Genomic DNA, 20,093 nt, shown 5'->3' on the forward strand with positions numbered 1-20,093 from the left:
AAATACTGAGAAATTAAACTCCTTGAAGCGAATGCGTACATATTATACTACAAAGTTATCAGTATGGAGGCATCTCTTTGAACACTAGAGTTATACTTATTAATTTGTTTAATTTTAAATACCTAGTAACCTAATTAATATAATTTATAAGGTATTATTATTTAAGATGCAGAGAATCTATTATTGTGTATATGTTATTTCTTGAGTTGTGTTTCAGCAATTTGAAACATGCAAGTCAAAGTAGCTCACCTGCACGGAGGCGAGTTGGACCTTTGATTGCAGATAGCAAATGTTTGCGCCAGCTCACCAACATCTATTATTCAAATAACTACGTACAGAAATTGGCTAGACAAGTAATTTTGTGAATATTACAAACTGGAATATATACTGTAAGCTGCTTATAAGTTTTGAGAGGAACTTTGAGACCGGAGCCTTATATGTTACAGACCGATTGCGAATTCCGCCCATAAGATATTTGTCTAGGCAATATTTTGATGAATATTTCAATGAAATGTAATCCCCGTAACAAAGTATCAAATATATAATGTATCAATTTAATATGTATTAAATTTTCTGAATCTTTTTAATTTTAGGCAAATTACAAACAGTCGGTTTTCACGATCGTTCGGTGACGTATACAAGTACTGAAGTCGACTAGTTTTCTAGTAAGTGGCGTTATTAATTTAATGAAAAGACCTATTGATTGGCCGCATTAGTTTCAATGAAGATAGTTTATCTTCGGTTCACGGCAGTTTATAACTCCATTAAGAGAAGTTTAGGAGTAACAACATTCAACTTGTTATTCACTTTCCATGTAGTTGTTTTTGATATGCATTTTTACATTTATTTATGAAAAATATGGATGACAATATTTTTAAGAGTAAGAAAAAATGTTCTCCGTGTAATATTAAATAGAAAACAGTTGTAATATTTAAATTTCGAACAGTTGATTGTCGAAAACAAATAACACATAAACATCTGAATTACGAAATCATGATGAATTTCAAAAAATCGTAGAATACGAATAACGTGTATTACAGCTTTGCTAAAAAAAGGGAAGAAGGATTAAAGAGGTTACGAAGCTGACGTAGTAGGATTACCAGAACGCGCCGTCAGCCAATAAATGCCGAAACAGAAATACAGAGTTTGCTGGAAGTGGCACGGTTTGAGCGCACTTCGATACGTTATTAGAGCTCTTAGTCAAAGACTGAATTAATTATGTACAAGCAACGTACCAGTACGAGATCGGATTCACATGATTGGTATATTTCCTTCTCATACTTAAAGGTTGGAATCGGGATTTCTGATACCTGAACTAAAGTTTAATTAGTGTTTGGATTTGTTTTGGTATTTCAGTATTTAAAATGATATTGACATTTAATCGAAGATATGTTTCATATAAATTACATACTAGCTGTCACCCGCGACTCCGTCCGTGGGGAACTAACATAAACTTAATAAGTAGCATAACTGTTCTTCCAGAATATGTTCTACGACTATGCCAAATTTTACTATATCCATTAAGCCGTTCCAGAGATAGCTTCAAACAAACATCCATCCATCCATCTAATATACTCTAATCTATAATACTAAGTAAGATAGTAGAAAGTAAGATTTTTCGTATAATTGAAATGCAATGAAATTCAATAATCTCCTATAACATATTAATACATTTATTAATATTAAGACCGTTCCTACTTTTTATAGAAAAATTACAAAACAATATGTCAATTCCAGATATATAAATTTTCTTTTGATCTTCGCATGGATAGGCTTAGTCGACCGCGAACATGTCAATAAATCTGACACTTGTTAACGGAAAAAAACTCTTTACATTGTCGTCTACATCTTTTTTAAGGAGTAACAATTTTTAAAAATCTGACCTTATTACACATAATACAATCACGTTATCATTTTAAAGGTGTCATGAATCCTTAAATATACTGGCATGAGGACGGGGAGACCAAGATGAACGTAACTGTTGATTATCGTAATATTTCAAATCTTTTTTTTTATTATTTTTTATTAGCTTTTAATCAAATATAAGCAGCGCCATTTAGATATAAAAATGTGTGAGTTCAAGCGTTATATTAGTTAAGTTGTGATAGGAAAATCTTTTCGGTAATGTTTACTTCAGTGCAAATTCCTAAGCTATTGTAAAAGCGGCGCGGCGCGGTACCGCTGCGGGTTCGCGGCCGCGCTCTCCTCGCCCTGCGCGCGTACAGCTTCGCTATTGATATTATACTTAGAATCCTTAATTAATACCCTCAGCGTTCGTTAATATTAGATCATTAAAACCGCAATGTTTGAAAACTTACCTGCTTTCGTAAACTCGAAGTTGAATAAACAAAGAGAAGTTTACAGCCGTCGAACTTTGAAACGTTGTTGTACCTATGTCAGCCTTACGAGTTATCAACTTTCGATTGCAATTAAAAATTTACCAAAAAGGATAAGCTCCGTGAATCTTATGGAAATTAGCAAAGTTTCGAATGATGAGCGAAGAGTTTAATTAGGTATCTTTAACTTCTATTTGAGTTATTCTATTACATTCAGCACATAAATTTAACTGAAAATGGGATTTAAAAATTTAACAAAGTCCTCTTTTCGTTAAGACTCTCGGTGCGTTGTTTTTCATGTCCTTCGAGAGACTATGGGCTTTTTTCTTTCTTTTATAAACTATTATAATTATGCAATAATATCGGTCCCACTCATCCCGATGGGCTCGAAACTACTCAATGCCGTTACAGGACTAGTACGTATGTTATTAGCCGTTGTGCCTATTTAATATACCGTATGAAACTCCGAGGAAGAAGACGTATTAAATGACATCTTACTTGTCAAAATCGCATCAGTCGTTTAGGCTCACAATGGAATTTAATTCAACAAAAACGAGCATACATACTTTTAGACATTATTAGTTACCAAGTCACGTTACGTGTCAGATTGATTAGTGAGGGGACATAAACTTTGATATTTCAATAGTAGCCCTATATATAGAACATAGTGTTGCACCGATACATCGGCACAGCGTCGGATTTTCTTCCTAACAATATATAAAAACAAATTTAGACAAGCGCGATGAACATTATTCTCTTTGTTAGTCGGTTAAAAAATTAATAACTCCTACTCGTATAAAGCTTCCTCTCGAATGTAAATATGTGTTATTAAATACAAAATGGATATGACAGAGAAAGTTGTTTCTCTATCACTGAATTTACATTTATACAGAGCAAAGCGATATTTGCGGTGAGGATCTCCCGGGCTTCACCTAAGCTGACCGAGCGCTACAAAGCTCTTACTTACCTACCAAACAGACTAGTTTTTGAAACAAACAGAAAATTAAATATTCCTCTGCTAACTCAGCCGTAGTTAAACTTACGAAGTCCGAGAAAACGTTACTTTGCGTAGCGCAGTGATAAAAATAGAAAAAAAACTTCGAGAATTAATTCACTTGCAAGGTCTTAAGTTTTATCACTGTAAGGAAAATTAATATCTTATTTTATATAGTGTTTCTTGCTTATCTAAAAATTACAGAAATACTAGTAAAAGCAATTACTTACAACAATACAATCAACAACCAAATTACACCTTAACAACCATCAAACAACTTCTCTGTTACGATATTTTAAAATAAAAGCAAGAGTTACTCGTATTACTTCAGTACTTGTACAAGAGACGTAAAAAGAATAGCTGTTATTCATATTTTACGAAAAACAAATAAAGAGAGGGCAAAAGGAAATTCAATTAGATTTGTATTCACAATGTTAGATTAAGTTATTATGCAAAATCGACTGCGGGGAGATTTTTTTGTTCTGTCAAAAACCTCAGGTCGGGTGAGCGCTTAAAGAATTACTGCATTTGTTTGTAATTACAATGCGAGCACTGAGTGCAGATAAAAAATATATTACAATGCTATGTGTGTTCTTTCCTTATTCCGTTATCCTTTACCGTGATTTTACCGACCTGTCTTTGCCGCAATATAACATAGAATTTTTAATTTTTTACAAAAGCTTTTCACTTCTATACCAGTTAATTTAATTTATATTTTATAATTTATAATAATTATTTTTCTTACCTTTACACTACAAGGCCAGTTATTATAAGTAAAAAATGCTTTTTAATAATGTTTTTAAAAATTACTCGATTACACCCAGATTCGGTAACTAATCACTAAGGAAGGACTTTAGTGTTAATGTAGTTGCACTAAGGGTTCTTTAAGTGATCATTAAATACCCTAGGTGCATTTAAATTTACTTAACAGATGTATCACTAATGAAACATCAGCAAAATCAGGTACATATTAACCTCAACGTAATGAGGCATGCGATCAGAATGACTTCTATCAATTGTTAAGACCTCACTTTGGGTTATATACAACTTTCTGGCTCGTCGACGTCACCGATACGTCACGTTAAGAGTTAAATTTAGGGTGAAACCAATATTAGGGTAGACGATTTCGATGTTTGAGTCGACTTAAGCACTTTCTTAGAGAACTGAATTACTCTTTAAAAAGTTAGGTTTAATTCACCATTATTGTAGAATATAATATAATTTCATTTTGAGTGCTGCATGACTCTAAGGTGTCCTTTTTGAAAAAAGTACCTTGTCATACAGCTAGACGGACGGACAAAAACGATCCTAATGGGTTCCACTTATTTCCTTTCAAGTTGGGAACCCTAAAAATGAACACATCGATTAGATATAAAAAAAAATTACAGCTAAAACACCTATTCTTACTGCGTTTTCTTTTAAATAGTATAAGGGATCTCGGAGAGTTTATGAGTGTTACGTTTGTAAAAACTCCTATTAAGTTTTCTATCTACCAAATATCATTGTTAGACGATTATCTCTATACATCGATTATACGCAAACTCACGCACATCGGTTTGCTCAGTTTGATGAATGACTTGGACTAGTTTAATATCGCAAACAAACTGTTTCCGTACTACAAAGTAAAATGAAAATATATCATTGAATATAGCTTAATAATTTAAAAAGTTCATTAAAAAATGCACATTTTATAATATTTAAAGTCTAAAAGACTTTTAACTTTTTTCTTAGATATGTATCTTTTTCTTAGTGTAAAATTTTGATGGTACTTTCCCGCTTCTAAATATTGATGGTGATTGGTAATTTTCATATCAAGCAATATTTTGAATATCAACTAATTTAATCTACTAATTAATACTTTGAATGATCAGATGGATTAAGTTTTGTACGGATACATTGCACAAAATCACTAATTTTAGGCTGGAACTAAATCCCCGGTGGAAATTTTGCGGTGCTATGTTTGTAATACTTTACGAATGATCCCCGCACATAGGGTATTACATTTTAATAGAATTAAGCGTAATTATTAATTATCCAGTGTAAAATGAGCCAGTAATTATCTACACACATGAAATCGTACGACTATTTTGTTATGAAAATTGTTATAACTATTTATAGAAGTTTAAATCCTAAAGACAAATTATCTGTCTGCATTCAAATGTCTATTCTTTGACAAAATATTTATTATAAACCGACTAAGTTACCTGACCCGATGGGCATAAGATGAAAGCTCACTAACGCCCCTCTTGTCAACGTCGGAGTTCTTTTTATATAATTTACTATTCATATATGGGTTTAACATGTTTCCTGATAGAACTAACCACGATCGTAGAGGCTCCCCTTTTACCGAACAGATAAGATTTACAACGATTCAAAAATGAGAGATACAAGAAAAAAAAATACAAATATAAATTACAAATCGGTTTTTTAATCAAATTAAAAGTGAACAAAGTTGTTTTTGGCGAATGGTTTTTAATTCATAGAACCTTCGGAGCGATCTAGGATAATTTGTATATTTTAACGTGTCAATTAATATTCTGTTAAACGAATTAAAAATTAAAAGAAACGACGAAATTATTTCGTATTTTGCTTTTAAAAAAAACAGCGCGCCAGTCGGTTACGATGGATATTAATTAAACAAATAGAGGTCTGCCCGCAAGCGCGCCGCCAATGGTCTATCTACGGTTATTATTGAAAATTGTTCAGTAAATATCTTGTCCAACAAATGCCGGGCGACTAATTAATATAGAGGTTTATTTTACCTTAAATCCTCGTATTGGCTTGAGATTCTTGTAACCCGACTGTCTCGAGCGCGAGAAATTTCATAAGACGAAATGGAATTAATGGGCGGAATAATCTTGAGTTGAGGAGTACAAAGGTAACTTACTCTTGTACAAACACGGTTTTGTCTTCGTTACTGAGCTGTTTAACATTGATGTTGATATAATTCGGTTTAGCGTTGGATTAACAAGCTATTTCTAGTTCTCTACCTAGATGAAAGTTTAATGTCGATGTCGTCTCAGTCTAAGCCAATTTGGTTAGAGTACGTTAGATTAAGTAAGGAAGTCCTTGATTGTTAAGAAAAATTAAATATTTATGTACTTGTTTTTAGTGTACTATCAACTCATACAACTCTATGATGAACTCATGACTTTTTAACTTTTTTAATTAACTCAAAAATCGAGACATACTTGATTTATGAAAAGACAAGTAATTATTTATTAATTACTTTTTTTTAATTCATATATTTCAAATGTAAAATTTTCATAAATCCGAACGAAGCCAGAGCAGAGTTGCGGTTAAGCCCGGTCTATCCCATATGCCCTTTCGGTACACAAAACTCAAATGCAGTTTTATTTACTGTAGTCATAAAATGTCGATAAAGCGGAAAACTACCGAGTATAATCGTTTTAATTAAATATATGCACGGGTTATTCGTTGCTCGTTTTCTACTGCGCGTTTGCTCTGCGGCTCTATTTGTTTGTAAAAAAGTTATTGCGGTTTTTTTTACTCAAACGATCGTTTTGTATTGGGAGCATTTAATATATTATTGTTACTCAACGATTCGTCAACAATTAAAATATACGTGTATTGTGGGTAAATGAATAAGACATTTGGCTTTTTTAATTACATTTAGAAATGGTTTCGTTTTAGAACATTCAAATTATTATGTACACTTAAAAAGGATCGATTATACAATAAGTAAGAAATATACAATATAAGATTTAAAAATGTTTTCGTTTTATATTAAACGTGTGCTAATTCGAATAGGTGTCAACACCAACATAACCTGACCCCAAGCCGCTCGATATAAGCTTAAACGGTCAGACACTATAATGACCAGGTTATGTAGCTATCTGTCGAAACTAATAACCCCAAGGGCCCTATAAAATTTGTCACATGGATGACCATCAATCAAAGTGAAGCGAACCGAAGTTGTGCATATAAACCACCAGTTTAGGGTAAAATCGACCATTATCGGTCTGTCTACAAGGTCGATTATTGAGTACTAAATTTCTCTGTCATCTACTAAAGATTTCTAAAGTTTTAACCTATATTCTAAGTATAAAACTTTATTTTTGCATTGTGTGTTTATTTAAATAGATTTAGTGACAATTAGCCACAAAAAATCGTGGTTACGTAATATTAGCGAGTGGACGGGGATTAGGTCAGCAGAGGAACTGTTTTGCGCTTGACAGAACCAAATATTCCAAGTTGGCGGCCAACCTTCAAGACTGAAGAGGCACTAGAAGAAGAAGTGACAATTTATGCATTTTAAGAATTAAGACGTAAATTAACCCTTATGTTCATTTTGTATAGTATACCATACATACAACTTTATAAAAATATACGATCACTATAAAATAATTTTTAACTTAGTTTTTTTTTACGTTGTTTTTTGCTTTTCTTCAAAAAAAAATCTTGCCACAATAAGGGTTAAATTAATCATCACACATTGTTGTTAACATTAAGTTAATTTCGAAACTGCCATTTATATGTATTATGATAAATATATTTCTACTTGAAAGAAAATTCTTTCAAAGAACTGATAAAATAAACTAATAAAATTCCGCTGCATCTACAATTCTCATTCATTTACATACACATATTTAAATTTTAATTAACTTTTGAGCGTAAACCCCTTTTGTGTTTCCGGGGCCAAGAAAGAGTATGTTTACCTAGACTAGACGCCGCCCCACTGAGATTTTTCCTGCCGTATTAAAATCTCTTCGCCATTAACTGCATCGTACACTATAAAGTAACAAGGTTCATTACATTTTTATTAAATTATAATTAAGTTTCTGGTACATAATAACTACGTATTAGAATTTCTGTAAAACTTTTTTACAGTAAATTTAAGTATTTTTTACGCAGCGGCAAACCATAAAGCGGTAAATTATGGTATTGTCAACCTTAAAAAAAATTCTTCTGTAAAAATTTAAAAGCGAAAAAAGGTTCTGTTAACTATCGAAAATAGATGTTGACAAATGGACTCGCTGGAACATAATCACTAAGTGCAAACAGTCTGGGGCGATCCGGCTACAAAGAGTCATTGAACAACAATTACCTTGGAGGCTCTCAAAAGGTCTTTAATTAAATACTTCTCCGATGACGTCATAATTATAGCGCAAATTGGATTAAGTCACCCTCTTGTTTAGTTAAATGATTAGAAGAAAATTTCTAACTTTAATTAATCAGTTTTGAATCCAGTCGAAAATTTCGCTGTTCAAACTTAATTTGCCGAAAACACAAAATTTACCAAATGTTTAATAACATTAGAACAAAATAAAAAAATAAAACATTTAACTTGTTTTGTTTTAAAAAGTATATAATATATTAAACCAAAGATATAACTTCATTTTAAACAATTTAGAATTGTATAGTCATACAATGATATCTGACCCGGTGATAAACGCGCTGCTATCTTTGTAAGTACTATCACAAAACATATAAAACCTGCTTATGCACAGAAAATGCTACAAAAGAAAAAAATATGTGACATCTGTAGTACAAGAATCTTGTGACACTTATTTGACATTGAAAAAGTGGCGCTAGTAAGCTGATATTAATTAGTTTCACTTATGCCCACCGGGTCAGATATCCTTGTCGGACTATACAGACGTATAATCTTGACAAAAATAGCAATTTCTAATTTCTAATCTGCTTTTTTGACTTAAACAACTCTAATAAAAACTTCTGGATAAAATTGTGGACTTGGTATGCAAGAAAAATATTCAATATAACTTTACTAAAGCTAATAAAGTTGTGCATTGAACGTTACAAGAATAAGTGCTTTTACTAACTTTATTATTTTAAATTAATAGTCTGTTATACGATGTGCAGTTATTAGCAACGCTTCGATGAACAACAACTGTTATGTTGTGGCTCACTGATATTAGAAATCACCGTAGCAGATAAAATTCAATAGCATTTAATGATAATATACAGGATGTATAAAAATCGACAAGGTATTAATTCTAATATTAAAAGTTTATTTTTTAGTATCACTTTATTCAGTTTATAATAAAAACTTTAAAATGAACTATCTTAAGACTTGATTTTGCTATTTCTTAAATGACATTAAATTAGCACAACTTTTTTTTAAATTTTGACGTCAATTTTTTTTTTAGTATTGGATATTTTTTATTAATGCTTAGTATTCGTACATAAAATATGTTTTATTATTTGTTTTTAAGATAAGAATAGTAAAATTACCAAATTTAATAATTAAATTAAAAACATAATTTTAATATTTATCTGCATCTGTTACAACCTCTATGCTATTGTACGGGCTTAAAACAATTTGCCAGTCAAATGAGTTTTCTAAAAAGCCGATTAAGCGGAAACTAAATCGGTTAATTCATATTTATTGTGCATACGTCATTAGGAAAATTGAAATGCGTGGCAGATATTTTCAATAATTGTCGTGTATGTTGCTATGGTGGCTACATTGTCTATTGTCGAGTGAGTTCTATTCGAGTCACCGACCTGAGTAGACGTCTTCAGACCTCTAACGACATAGAATTTAAGAATAATAATGTAGACATCTTTTTAAAGTTTAAATACTAAAGTTTAAAAAGTCCCACAACTTTTGTATAAAACAGCTATGAACACAACATAACACTAAAGGTCTTGACCACTACTGCGCAGGTTAAAATAAACCTGCACGTCAAAATTAGTTTAAGTAACTTACCAAACATGCGGTTGCTAAGCTGCACAAGAGCTAAGTTATTACTTAATTATAACTATGATCAAGTTGTGATTGCAGACTTGGTCATGTCTTGTCAATTATGGAAATGGTCTACTTGAACGATATAATGGATTAACTTAGTAAATAGGTAAGAATTTTACATACTCAAATCAAACTTTACAGTTAAGAAATTGAAACAATAATGATACGTACGTCACAATTGGTAAGATTATAATTATTATGGTTACCTGCTTGTTATGATGAATCAATTAATTATGCTTTTATTACCTGTAACAAAAATAATAAATAATTATTTGCTATTATTATTTGTAAGTGAATAAGTAAAAATTCTTTATTTAAACAGTTTTAAAGATTAATTAATGTTTTAATATTAGATTAGATGTTAACACAAACACAATATTAGCCACACAATAGCGGCAAAGCTTTTAATGCTGGTATAATTTTCTTAATCATACAAGTAAATGTATACTCGCGTTTCGTCGTCGCGTTCTCACAAGTCGACGCCGAGCCCCAACTCAAAGCAAATATTGTCTTGGTTACATTGTTCAAGTGTCGATTATATTACGTCGAGATTCGCGACTTGGCAAATGATATTTTCGAATATATCTCTAAGGGATCGTTTCGTTTTAATTTTAAATTCGACCTAGAAATTAATAACGCAATTTCATACGATTATTCCCATTCTAAAACAATTGAGAAAATTGTAAAATTCACACAATTTACCTTTTTATGAAACAATTTCCGACTTTTTATAAGACACCCGACAACTGGATCATTATTCCTTTATTAATACGTTAATTAAAAAAAAACTATTAATTTATGCTTTTATAAGGTTAAGGAGATGAAAGCCTTTTAGATTATCTAGCCCGCATTCAAATATTACGGAGTCCGGCCGCAGAGACAAATTACCGTGCTTGAGACGGAGACGTTGAAATGGCGCAGCGTAAGATGCAGCCCTTTAACGATAAAGCCACCAGATGTCGCGCTCGTCGCTGTAATTACGTTGCCTTTGTACCATTCCTAATGAAAGGTTGCCGAAACTGATATAGCTCTATCTTTAATCTGCGCGAAACTTGTCCCCGCATACGATGCGGGCGTTTGGCGCCGAATGTTGCAGTCAAACTTGGAAAATAGGGAAATGAAGTGATTTCCAGTGAAGTTCTTGCGAAGTCTGTATTCTCTCGAGGCTTTTAAGCTAATGAAATAGACTACAATTTGTTTATTCAACATCGTACTTACACAGTTTGTATGTATGTTCAGTGACCACTGATCAATTTCAATGAAAGCTTGATCTTAATTTTATGAATAAATAGAAAGAGACATGATTTTTCGATTTAATGCACCTTTTTGTGCATAATAAATAATCCTAAGACACAATCTGAAAAAGTATTAAGCAAATAGAAAAGACTATAAATAAATATGGCATAAAAGCGTCATATTGTACACTCCATTACCGGTCAATTGAGATACTCACTATTTCCGGTACTGCCAACAACACAAACGTAAGGAAACTAATCTCTTTGAGACAATACTCTGACAATATCTGTGGTTTACGACGCCGACGGACCCACGACTAGATCTACAAATATTTGAACAATCATCTCAGTGCCCGCTATTGTCTAGGTCAAACTAATTTTGAAATCCTCTGAAGCCGTAATTCAATCTTGCATTAAGATCATCAGTTAAATTAATTTGCTTTGGTTTTAATTAAACTTGTTTATCGGTCAAATTAACGTTGAACCTCAAAGGCCGCTAACTGGCTTCGCAGATAAATTAAATCTTTGTATAATATCATGTTCATTTCGTTGTATCGGATATATTATAACGTTAAATTATAATTTGAATAAATCTTTAATTGGATACGTTAAAACAACAAGGCGAATTAGAAAGTATTTTACTAAATTTAATATCATCCGATAACGGACTCTGGTTTTAACATTCAAATTTCGAAAGGCTAGACTAATAATTACAAAAATTGTTACTAAAAAAAACGACCTATTTTACAAGACAAAATGTTTCCTAACATGTTCGAACCTATATATTGCGGCATGCAGGTTAATACATAAGTCTTCAAATGTTACACATTAGAGGCGTTGGATAGTTTATGCGGAAAACTTGGCAGTTTTATTCGGTTGCGGGTTTGAGAGCGTTCCGCTCCGGCGCAAACCGGGTTTCCTCGGGCCCATATATCACTTAGCGAAGCGCGTCGGCCACGCGGCCGCCTCTCACTATTAACTTTGATGTAAACTTCTCGTCATGGGACCACCGGCGCCGTATCGACTGTTCATTGAGAGCAGGGAATCCCGATTTTATAGGTATAACTCTTTGAACTAAAAAGGTGATATTTTTTAATTCTTCAATAATATTTTATCGAGTTTAAAGCGAACTATGCAGATCGACGTTGCATCAGACAGCGCAATAATTTATTTAAACGGCAACTACGTGTCAGCATCAAGCAGGCAGTCTGAATGTAAAAGGAAATGTTTATTCAACAAAGAATATCACAGTTGTCAATAAAATTTAATTAACAGAACGCCAGCTGAGGCCGCGTGTGTTCATTGTGTAAATTGAACGCCTTTGATCTGAGCTGCCGAGTACTGATTTGTAATGGAATTCGAAAAATTTTCCATCATTAAAAGTCAATTGAATTTACTTGTTTTAATTTTGGCGAAGCGAATGACGTTCCGACTTTTCTGCGCCCCGTTCACAGGTATTTTATTATCTCTACGAAACTGCAATTCCATTGTGTTCATAAAAGGCATTTTATGGTGAAAGGATTGTTACAATTTTGTACATTGACTTATTTTTCATTTCAAAAGATTAACAAGTTACAAAATATTAAATCTAAAAAAATGGAAGCCACATCATGTCTAAAAGTTATGTGCTACCAAAAAGGATTTTAAGTAATATATAATGTATAGAAAGATATTTAATTTATCAAAGTAAAATTTAAGCAGTGTTTAAGCAAACAAGAAGTTGTAACGTATGTGTGGACCTGCCTCTGTAACTTTCTTGGTCACGTTGATATTTATTAATTGCTGAAAGTCGTTTGTTTACTTAACCGAAGTTACCTAAGATGCTTTCAGGTAGCAAGTTGCAGGAGCCGCGCTCCATCGGGCCCCAACTTGAGCAAACACTAAGTTAGTTTTAGTGGTGTTACAAACAACTTAAGATTCAGTCAAAAATACAAATACACTTAAGAGATTACAGAAGACAAAGTTAGTAGGAACTTATTATACATTTCAAGATTTGTTATTTTTTTATTATATTTTTATATAGAAAATCGACGATTGAAGGACTCACTTAAATATAAAAATAAAATTAATTGACAAATAGTTTATTTAATTAAACTTATAGTTAGTTTAAGCACCTCAATTTATTTATTGACGTCAATAAAATGAAAATACTTGTCTAGAATCTTAAAGTAGCCTCAGGTGTAGGTAAACTTTTTTAATTTCAACTTCTAACAATTTCAACAGAATAAACTATACCATCAAGTTACATCGTAAAGCAATACAAATAGTTAAATATATTCTTTAAAATTATTAGAATTATTAGTTAAAATAGATTTAGAATTGTCCTAAATCGTACATAACTTTTACACTGTTTACTTTTGGCTGAAGTTTATTGGTAGTACAACGAAACATATGTATTCCCATGAGTGCGAAGCCGGGAGCGAATCGTTAGTTTATAATAAATGGAAAACTAATCTCAGAAATCCGTATGAGATATCTTTGAATAGTAAAAGCCGAGGCTTTGGGTATTGTTGCGTAGTAAATCTATCGAATGGCGCCGGTACAGCCATCTGTCTTAATTGAACTCAACTCTGAAATATTTCATGCGAATATTTGCTTTTCTACTACAATTTTGTAAATAACTCTCATATTAATATTCTGAAGAATCTGACTGAATATAGACGAAATGTAAGACGTTTGTCTAAAATAACGACATTAGTACTAATAATATAAATACGAATGTTTGTTTGAATGTATTTCCGGAATAGCTGCTTCGAATTTGCTGAAATTTGGAATATATGTAGATAGATAGACCCTGGAAGAATTCATAGGCTACTCATTAAGTGTTTTTTTTTAGTTCTGCGTGGACGGAGACGCGGGTGACAGCTACTTTGACAAAATTTCAAGCAACTTAAGAAGGCGGGATTTCGAACATAAATTTCTGCGTAAGTTTTTTAACTAAGATGACTTAACTTATTTATAGTTTAACAAAAAAAACATAAGTAAAAAAATCTAAGGTACATGTAAGTATCCTGTAGAGCTATTATAAGTTAAATAAGTAAACTGAATAATGGTTCCTTAAAGTTTACAGCGTAGGTTCTTTTTACTTTTCAGACATGTTTCCCTTCGTGATGTTGCTTGTTGCGGGTACGTGGTTAATCAGCGTTTAAAATTGAAACTAACTACTTCTTGTTCCCAGCTCTAAGCATCTTCCTCAAGTACAAGAAAATTTAAAAAGTTAGAGATAACTTTAGAAAATCACAACACTACTCTACTTAGAAGTGTATTCTTTTAATTCTTCTTTTACACTCATGAAAAACTTGACTTTAGAAAATAATAGGGAAGTTAGCCAATTGTTATTCATCAATTAGTAACCTATATAAGATGTTGATTTACTAGATACATAATCTACTTCTAGAATCTGGATACGTTTATTTTTTTTTAAGAAGAGAAATTATTTATTAGTACAACTAATGCAATTTTAAACAATAAACTAACAAAGAATCTAACGAATAGTCTTAAATCTTAAAGCGTTAATAGCCTAATGGTTAAGGGTACGGATTTCCGATCACAAGGTCGGGAGTTCGAATCCCGCCATTCGACTATAGTCGTAAACCATATCCTAGCACAAGCTTAGAGCGTAGTTGGAATGGTAAAAGAATATTAGTAAATTTATTAAAAATCTGATAATATTTTAAAAAAAATCTATGATATAAAATTAAATATTAAAAAACGAATAATTTACTAAAACTTTACCTTTGTTAAGTTTACAGGCAAGGAATTAAAAAAAATGTATGTTTTTAAAAGTGTTTTCTATGATATAAATTATCATTTGCATTTTTAAAATCTAATCGTGTAATGTTTATCTTATTGGCTATAAATAAAACGCTGGCTACCTCGTTACAATTTCCGTAGCATCCCTATCGCAAATCGCTGCGACCGTGAGCTACTAACTAGTGAAATCTTTAAAAATATTGCTGATTCAATAAAAAAAAAACTGATTGCTATCTCACTTTGATGTTGTCGGAGGAAATGGGATCTGCTTCCGATACGCGCGAAAGGGAATTATCTCCTTCCCGTTTTAGGGTCCCGCGGGTATTGTCATCGAACTGTGATCGAGAATATTTTATTCGATTAATTGGTTTTTCTATCGGAATCCTTATAAAATCATTTTAGAATACGATAGAACATTTTTATTTCGAAGATGAATCCAAGATATTTCTAATAAAAATGATACCCTTACCTTTATATAAAAAAACAACCCACTGGAGCTTTCAAGAACGAAATAGTGCCATCTGTTGGCTGAATTGTAGAACAAAATTTAAAAATATTAATTTTAACGAAAAAAACTTTTATGTTATACGTAATTTTTCGTTTACTTTAGAAATTTCTTGGAAGTATAAAAAAATGGCATGGAGAATGAGATTCGAACTCGTTTTTTTAAAAAAAATCTAATTAAATTTTTGAAAAATTGTATAATATTTTTGTATTTTTTTTCTACAGCGAGATGTCCCAAACAATTGCCCGTTCCATTTAATTAAATACCAACACGACTTTAAATTAAATTGGGGTTATAAAACATTAGTAAAATAATTTACATACATTAAAATTACTTATTTCGATTTTTTTTAAATTTCGATAGACATAAGGAACCCAATTGAATAAATGTATTAAAGCTAGCTATCGCTTTAAATTTGTCGGTGATTGCTAAGAGGGCAAAGCTTCATATCAGGCTGAAGGGCCCGGTGTCGACTTCTGACCGCTTGGAGTGCCGATCTAATTTGTTGAATCGTGGAAGCATATGAAATTTAATCGATTCGTCTCACTGAGAATGTTTTATGCGTATTTCTTAGTACTAATACTGTGTCGTTGTTAGGAAGTATTTTGCTAAAGTATTTTTGTTTTCATTGTATACAGAGATTAGTCCAAACTAAAAAAAAAATAACAATTATAAACGACTTTAGTTTACCAGATAATACGAGTACGATATATTGTGCGTTTCATCATTGACTTTTAAGTAAATATTAGTTTAGTTAGAGTGAACAATTATAAAATAACATTGGCTTATGTTAAGAAATCCTTGATATAAAATTACAATAAATATACTATAAACTTGTATCAAAGGAAGAAGCACTGATAACATAAAATCTCGCAGTCTTTGTAACAACATTGTCATAACCTTTTGCTAGTTAATCGAAGATAAACAGAATAACATCGTAAACAAAGCTATCCAAGAAAACTAAAGGCAAAGGAAACTAAAACCAAACAAAGCGAAGAAAAAATCTGGTTTTGTAAAAATACTTTCGTATAATTTCGTTCCAACATACGGTTTTCCTTCGCTATTTCCTCTGCAGTCACAGGTGAGATTTATCTTCGGGTAATTGGATAAAGAACGCCTTGGCGAGAAGTGATACGAGGTAAGAGAAGTCGAAGGAAGCGGTTAAGGGGCGGCGAATTGGGATTAGGTTGTTATTGAAAGAAAAAAAACAAAGTGTCGATTTCTGGCGAAAACAAATGCTATTCAGTGTGTTGAGTATAGAAATCTTTCATCGAAAATAGCAAGCTAACGGTCTATAACAGTATTAATAAATACAGGTAAACAATTTTAGAACTCATAATTATATACGCATAATCTTACTAATATTGTTCTTGCGAATGTTTATATGAAAGGATGGATGTTTGTTTGAATCTCGTTGAAATTTGGCATACACATAAAATATAGTCTGGAAGAACACGTAGACTTACGTTATTGATTGTTTTTTTAATTCCGCGCGAACGGAGTCGCTGGCAACAGCTAGTTGTTTAGTAAAATAACAAACATTTTAGCTATAAATAATTATAATTAGGTACCGCTTAATTCATTAGTTGGGATTCATAACTGTAATACTTTAAATGGAGCAAATGTAAATTAGCTATTACAACCGGTATTATCCGGATCTAAAACAATTTCATACAATTACCTATTATCATACAAATTTAACAAATATAACTATGTTTTAACAATCTGATAATTTTTTTTAAACTTTTTATTTAATAAACCTATTGCAACGTATAATTTTTGATTTCAATATTCAATTTGTTTCCCACAATAACCTTTGTTAACCATAATAAACTTTTGGTGTAGTGGTATAATTAAAAAAAAATTATAAGCGAAATGTGGTTTACTATATAAAAGTGTTTGACATTTTATAAATCCTTTCTTATTAACTTCTTCACTTATATTAGATATGTATAATTCAAAAATGTACGAGAAAAATAAGCAGTAATAAAGAAAAAATAGTATGACAAAAAATAGAATGAAAAAAAAATCTTATTACATAATTAGAATATACGAATAAATGTCTAGAAAAAAATTAAAATCTTGTTTTTTTTTTAATTTTTCCTTAATAATTTTTTACATCTGAGTACTGGTATACAATAGTGAATAAGCTTATATAGTGAACAGAAAAGAAAGTGCCTCACCAAAACTAAGCAAAATAGACACAAAAACAACAAAATTAGCAGGACCGAGTATTAACACGGGGGTGATGAGTGATTTAGGAATATATTTACAAAGTGAAGCCCAAACACGAAGGTTAGCGTGGCATAAACCTGGAGTGGTGAATAATTCATACTGATTTTTGAATTACCTTGACCATTTCACGTAATGCGTCAGTCAGCCTCTAGCAGCAGAATTCGGACCAGTTGAATTAAACTGAGCGATGCTCAAAGTACTTATAATATGCACTTGGGGCACTAAAGTTTATTTTAACGTCTTCCGTTGCAGTTCAGGATAGGTACGGGCCCTGGAAATTAATTCAAATATTATTTTACATCGAAGATAAACGCCGACTGAACCGGAAAATTCATTTAGGTTTATTGTAGTCGAATTTTTCATTACGTGAGGAAAAATTTTGCACTTTTTAATTGGCGACGTTAGACGACTTAATTATATGTGTATTGTGTGTTATTACTGGTTTGTGAAAAGCTTTTAGAGTTCTTTAGGTTAAAGCGATATGAGGGTGGTCGGGTTAAATCGGCAGTGTAATAGGTAACCAATTTAGTTGGAGCCGATGTGGATATTGGTGTACTTTTTTAAGCGAGCTTCGAGTTTGCTCCCCGGAATTAGTTTACGCCGACGTTTGATCGGATATTCCCTTAAAGAAGTTAGGCGGCGGGATACCGGGTAATTTGTAGATACAAACAGGTTGCGGAAAACTCGGTGTATTTAACGGTGAAGTTGAAATTCTTAGCGATTTTTGATTAAAGTCGTATTGAAACGTTTCGATTACTTTTCCCGGGAAATACGATACTTTCTCATTTAAAGTTTAACATTTATAAATTAGTATATTTTTAAAGTAAGATTTCATCTCTCTTCAACCAATGTTTAAATTTTTCTATATAGTTTCATTTTTCAGCCAAAAATAAAATATTTGTCATAAGTCAATAGTAATTTAATATCCACACGAAACAATTACTGTTTCATCCTATATCGCAAGTAAAAACTCAAAGTAAAATAATAAAAACTTTTCAAGTCCAAAAAGAGAGAAAAGAAACCGACGGCCTAGAGCTGGAAATCATTAAAAAGGTAAATATCGTAAACATATCGAATGGTAAGCCGTGTCGACAGGTCGGGAAATAAAAAGACCGCGGTCCAGGAAGGGGAGGGGAGTTGGGATGTCTTTAGACATCGCACACATAAACATTCGACCAATTTCCTTACCTGGGGATTTATGCGCTACACAGTACCCTGTTAAAGTTAAAGCTTTTCTTTGAGTTTTAGTTGGCTGCACATTGTTTTTGTTCAAATATCGAAACAAAATATTACTCGATGTTACATTTTAGTAAAAAAAGATATAAGAAATTGTCAATATGTTAGGAAAAAATTTAAGGTAAAATGTTAATTCAAGTTTCAGTAAAATACATGAATGGAAAAACTGTCAATCGTTCAAATTGTGGAGGTATTATTGAAATATTTGTAATAAAAGTTGCCAGTATTTTAACTTTATTTTGCCTAACTATTTTGGTCAAGCGTTACTTTATTACTCACGACGTGGCTTAACAACTTTCCAAGTTAATACTGACGCCGTCGTTATTCCATTAGTGACCGCAGGTTGTTCCCTCTGCGACTTTTTGTTTTGTTTTTTACAAGAAAAAAATCGACAGAGGTCACTTCTTCATTATAATTATTTTGAATTGGCTTACTTGACTGCTACTGTTATCTGACTAATATTATAAATGCGAAAGTTTTGTTGTATGGATGAATGGAATGATGGATTTGTGTTAGAAGGTATCTTCAGAACGATTCAATGGATCTCGATGAATTTTGGCATAGATGTAGAACATAGTCTGAAAGAATACATAGGCTACTAATTATTATTTTTTTAATTTTCTATATCACACGGATGTAGTCACGTGTGACAGATAGTCTGGTATAAAAATAGTTACATTGTAACTGTTCTCGCTTACTGGTTATGGTATTTTAACATTAAAGGCGAATGAAACAATGTAAGTATAATCAATGTTGTCACATCATCTAGCTAGCGTGGGATCTTTGTTACCGAGATGCGGTAGCTCCAACTGTACAATTAGTACATCCCAACGTAAACGTCCACAATGTTCTCGCTCCGAGTTCTTATCTCGCTAGAATTTTTACTGTCAACTTGTTTTGAGCTGTTGAAAATTTAATATGGTGCCTGTAAACGTAAACGTTTGTTGGCTTGAATACAATGTTGGCTCTCTTAACTTTACCTTGCGCGTTTTAACGTTTGTATAATTAAACTTTAAAGGTATTTAATGTTATGAAACTAATATGGAAGTAAACATATCGCTGTAGC

At 31.9% G+C, this 20,093-nt stretch overlaps 1 protein-coding gene across 5 annotated transcripts in view; it reads right to left on the reverse strand.

Annotated features, from left to right (window-relative positions):
• Window positions 1-20,093, reverse strand: part of heph (polypyrimidine tract-binding protein 1 heph) — a 308,076-nt gene that overhangs the window by 152,501 nt on the left and 135,482 nt on the right. For 3 of the 5 annotated variants that reach the window (XM_013322442.1, XM_013322440.1, XM_013322439.1), the window contains exon 2: window positions 17,907-18,062. The exons of the other annotated variants lie outside the window; for them this stretch is intronic. In XM_013322442.1, the coding sequence (XP_013177896.1) occupies window positions 17,907-17,915 (9 nt within the window). In that variant the 5' untranslated portion in view covers window positions 17,916-18,062. The remainder of the gene's footprint in view (window positions 1-17,906; window positions 18,063-20,093) is intronic. 5 annotated transcript variants of the gene reach the window in all.

Source organism: Papilio xuthus, unplaced genomic scaffold (genome assembly GCF_000836235.2).
Source record: "Papilio xuthus unplaced genomic scaffold, Pxut_1.1 DF825928.1, whole genome shotgun sequence".
NCBI lineage: Eukaryota > Metazoa > Arthropoda > Insecta > Lepidoptera > Papilionidae > Papilio > Papilio xuthus.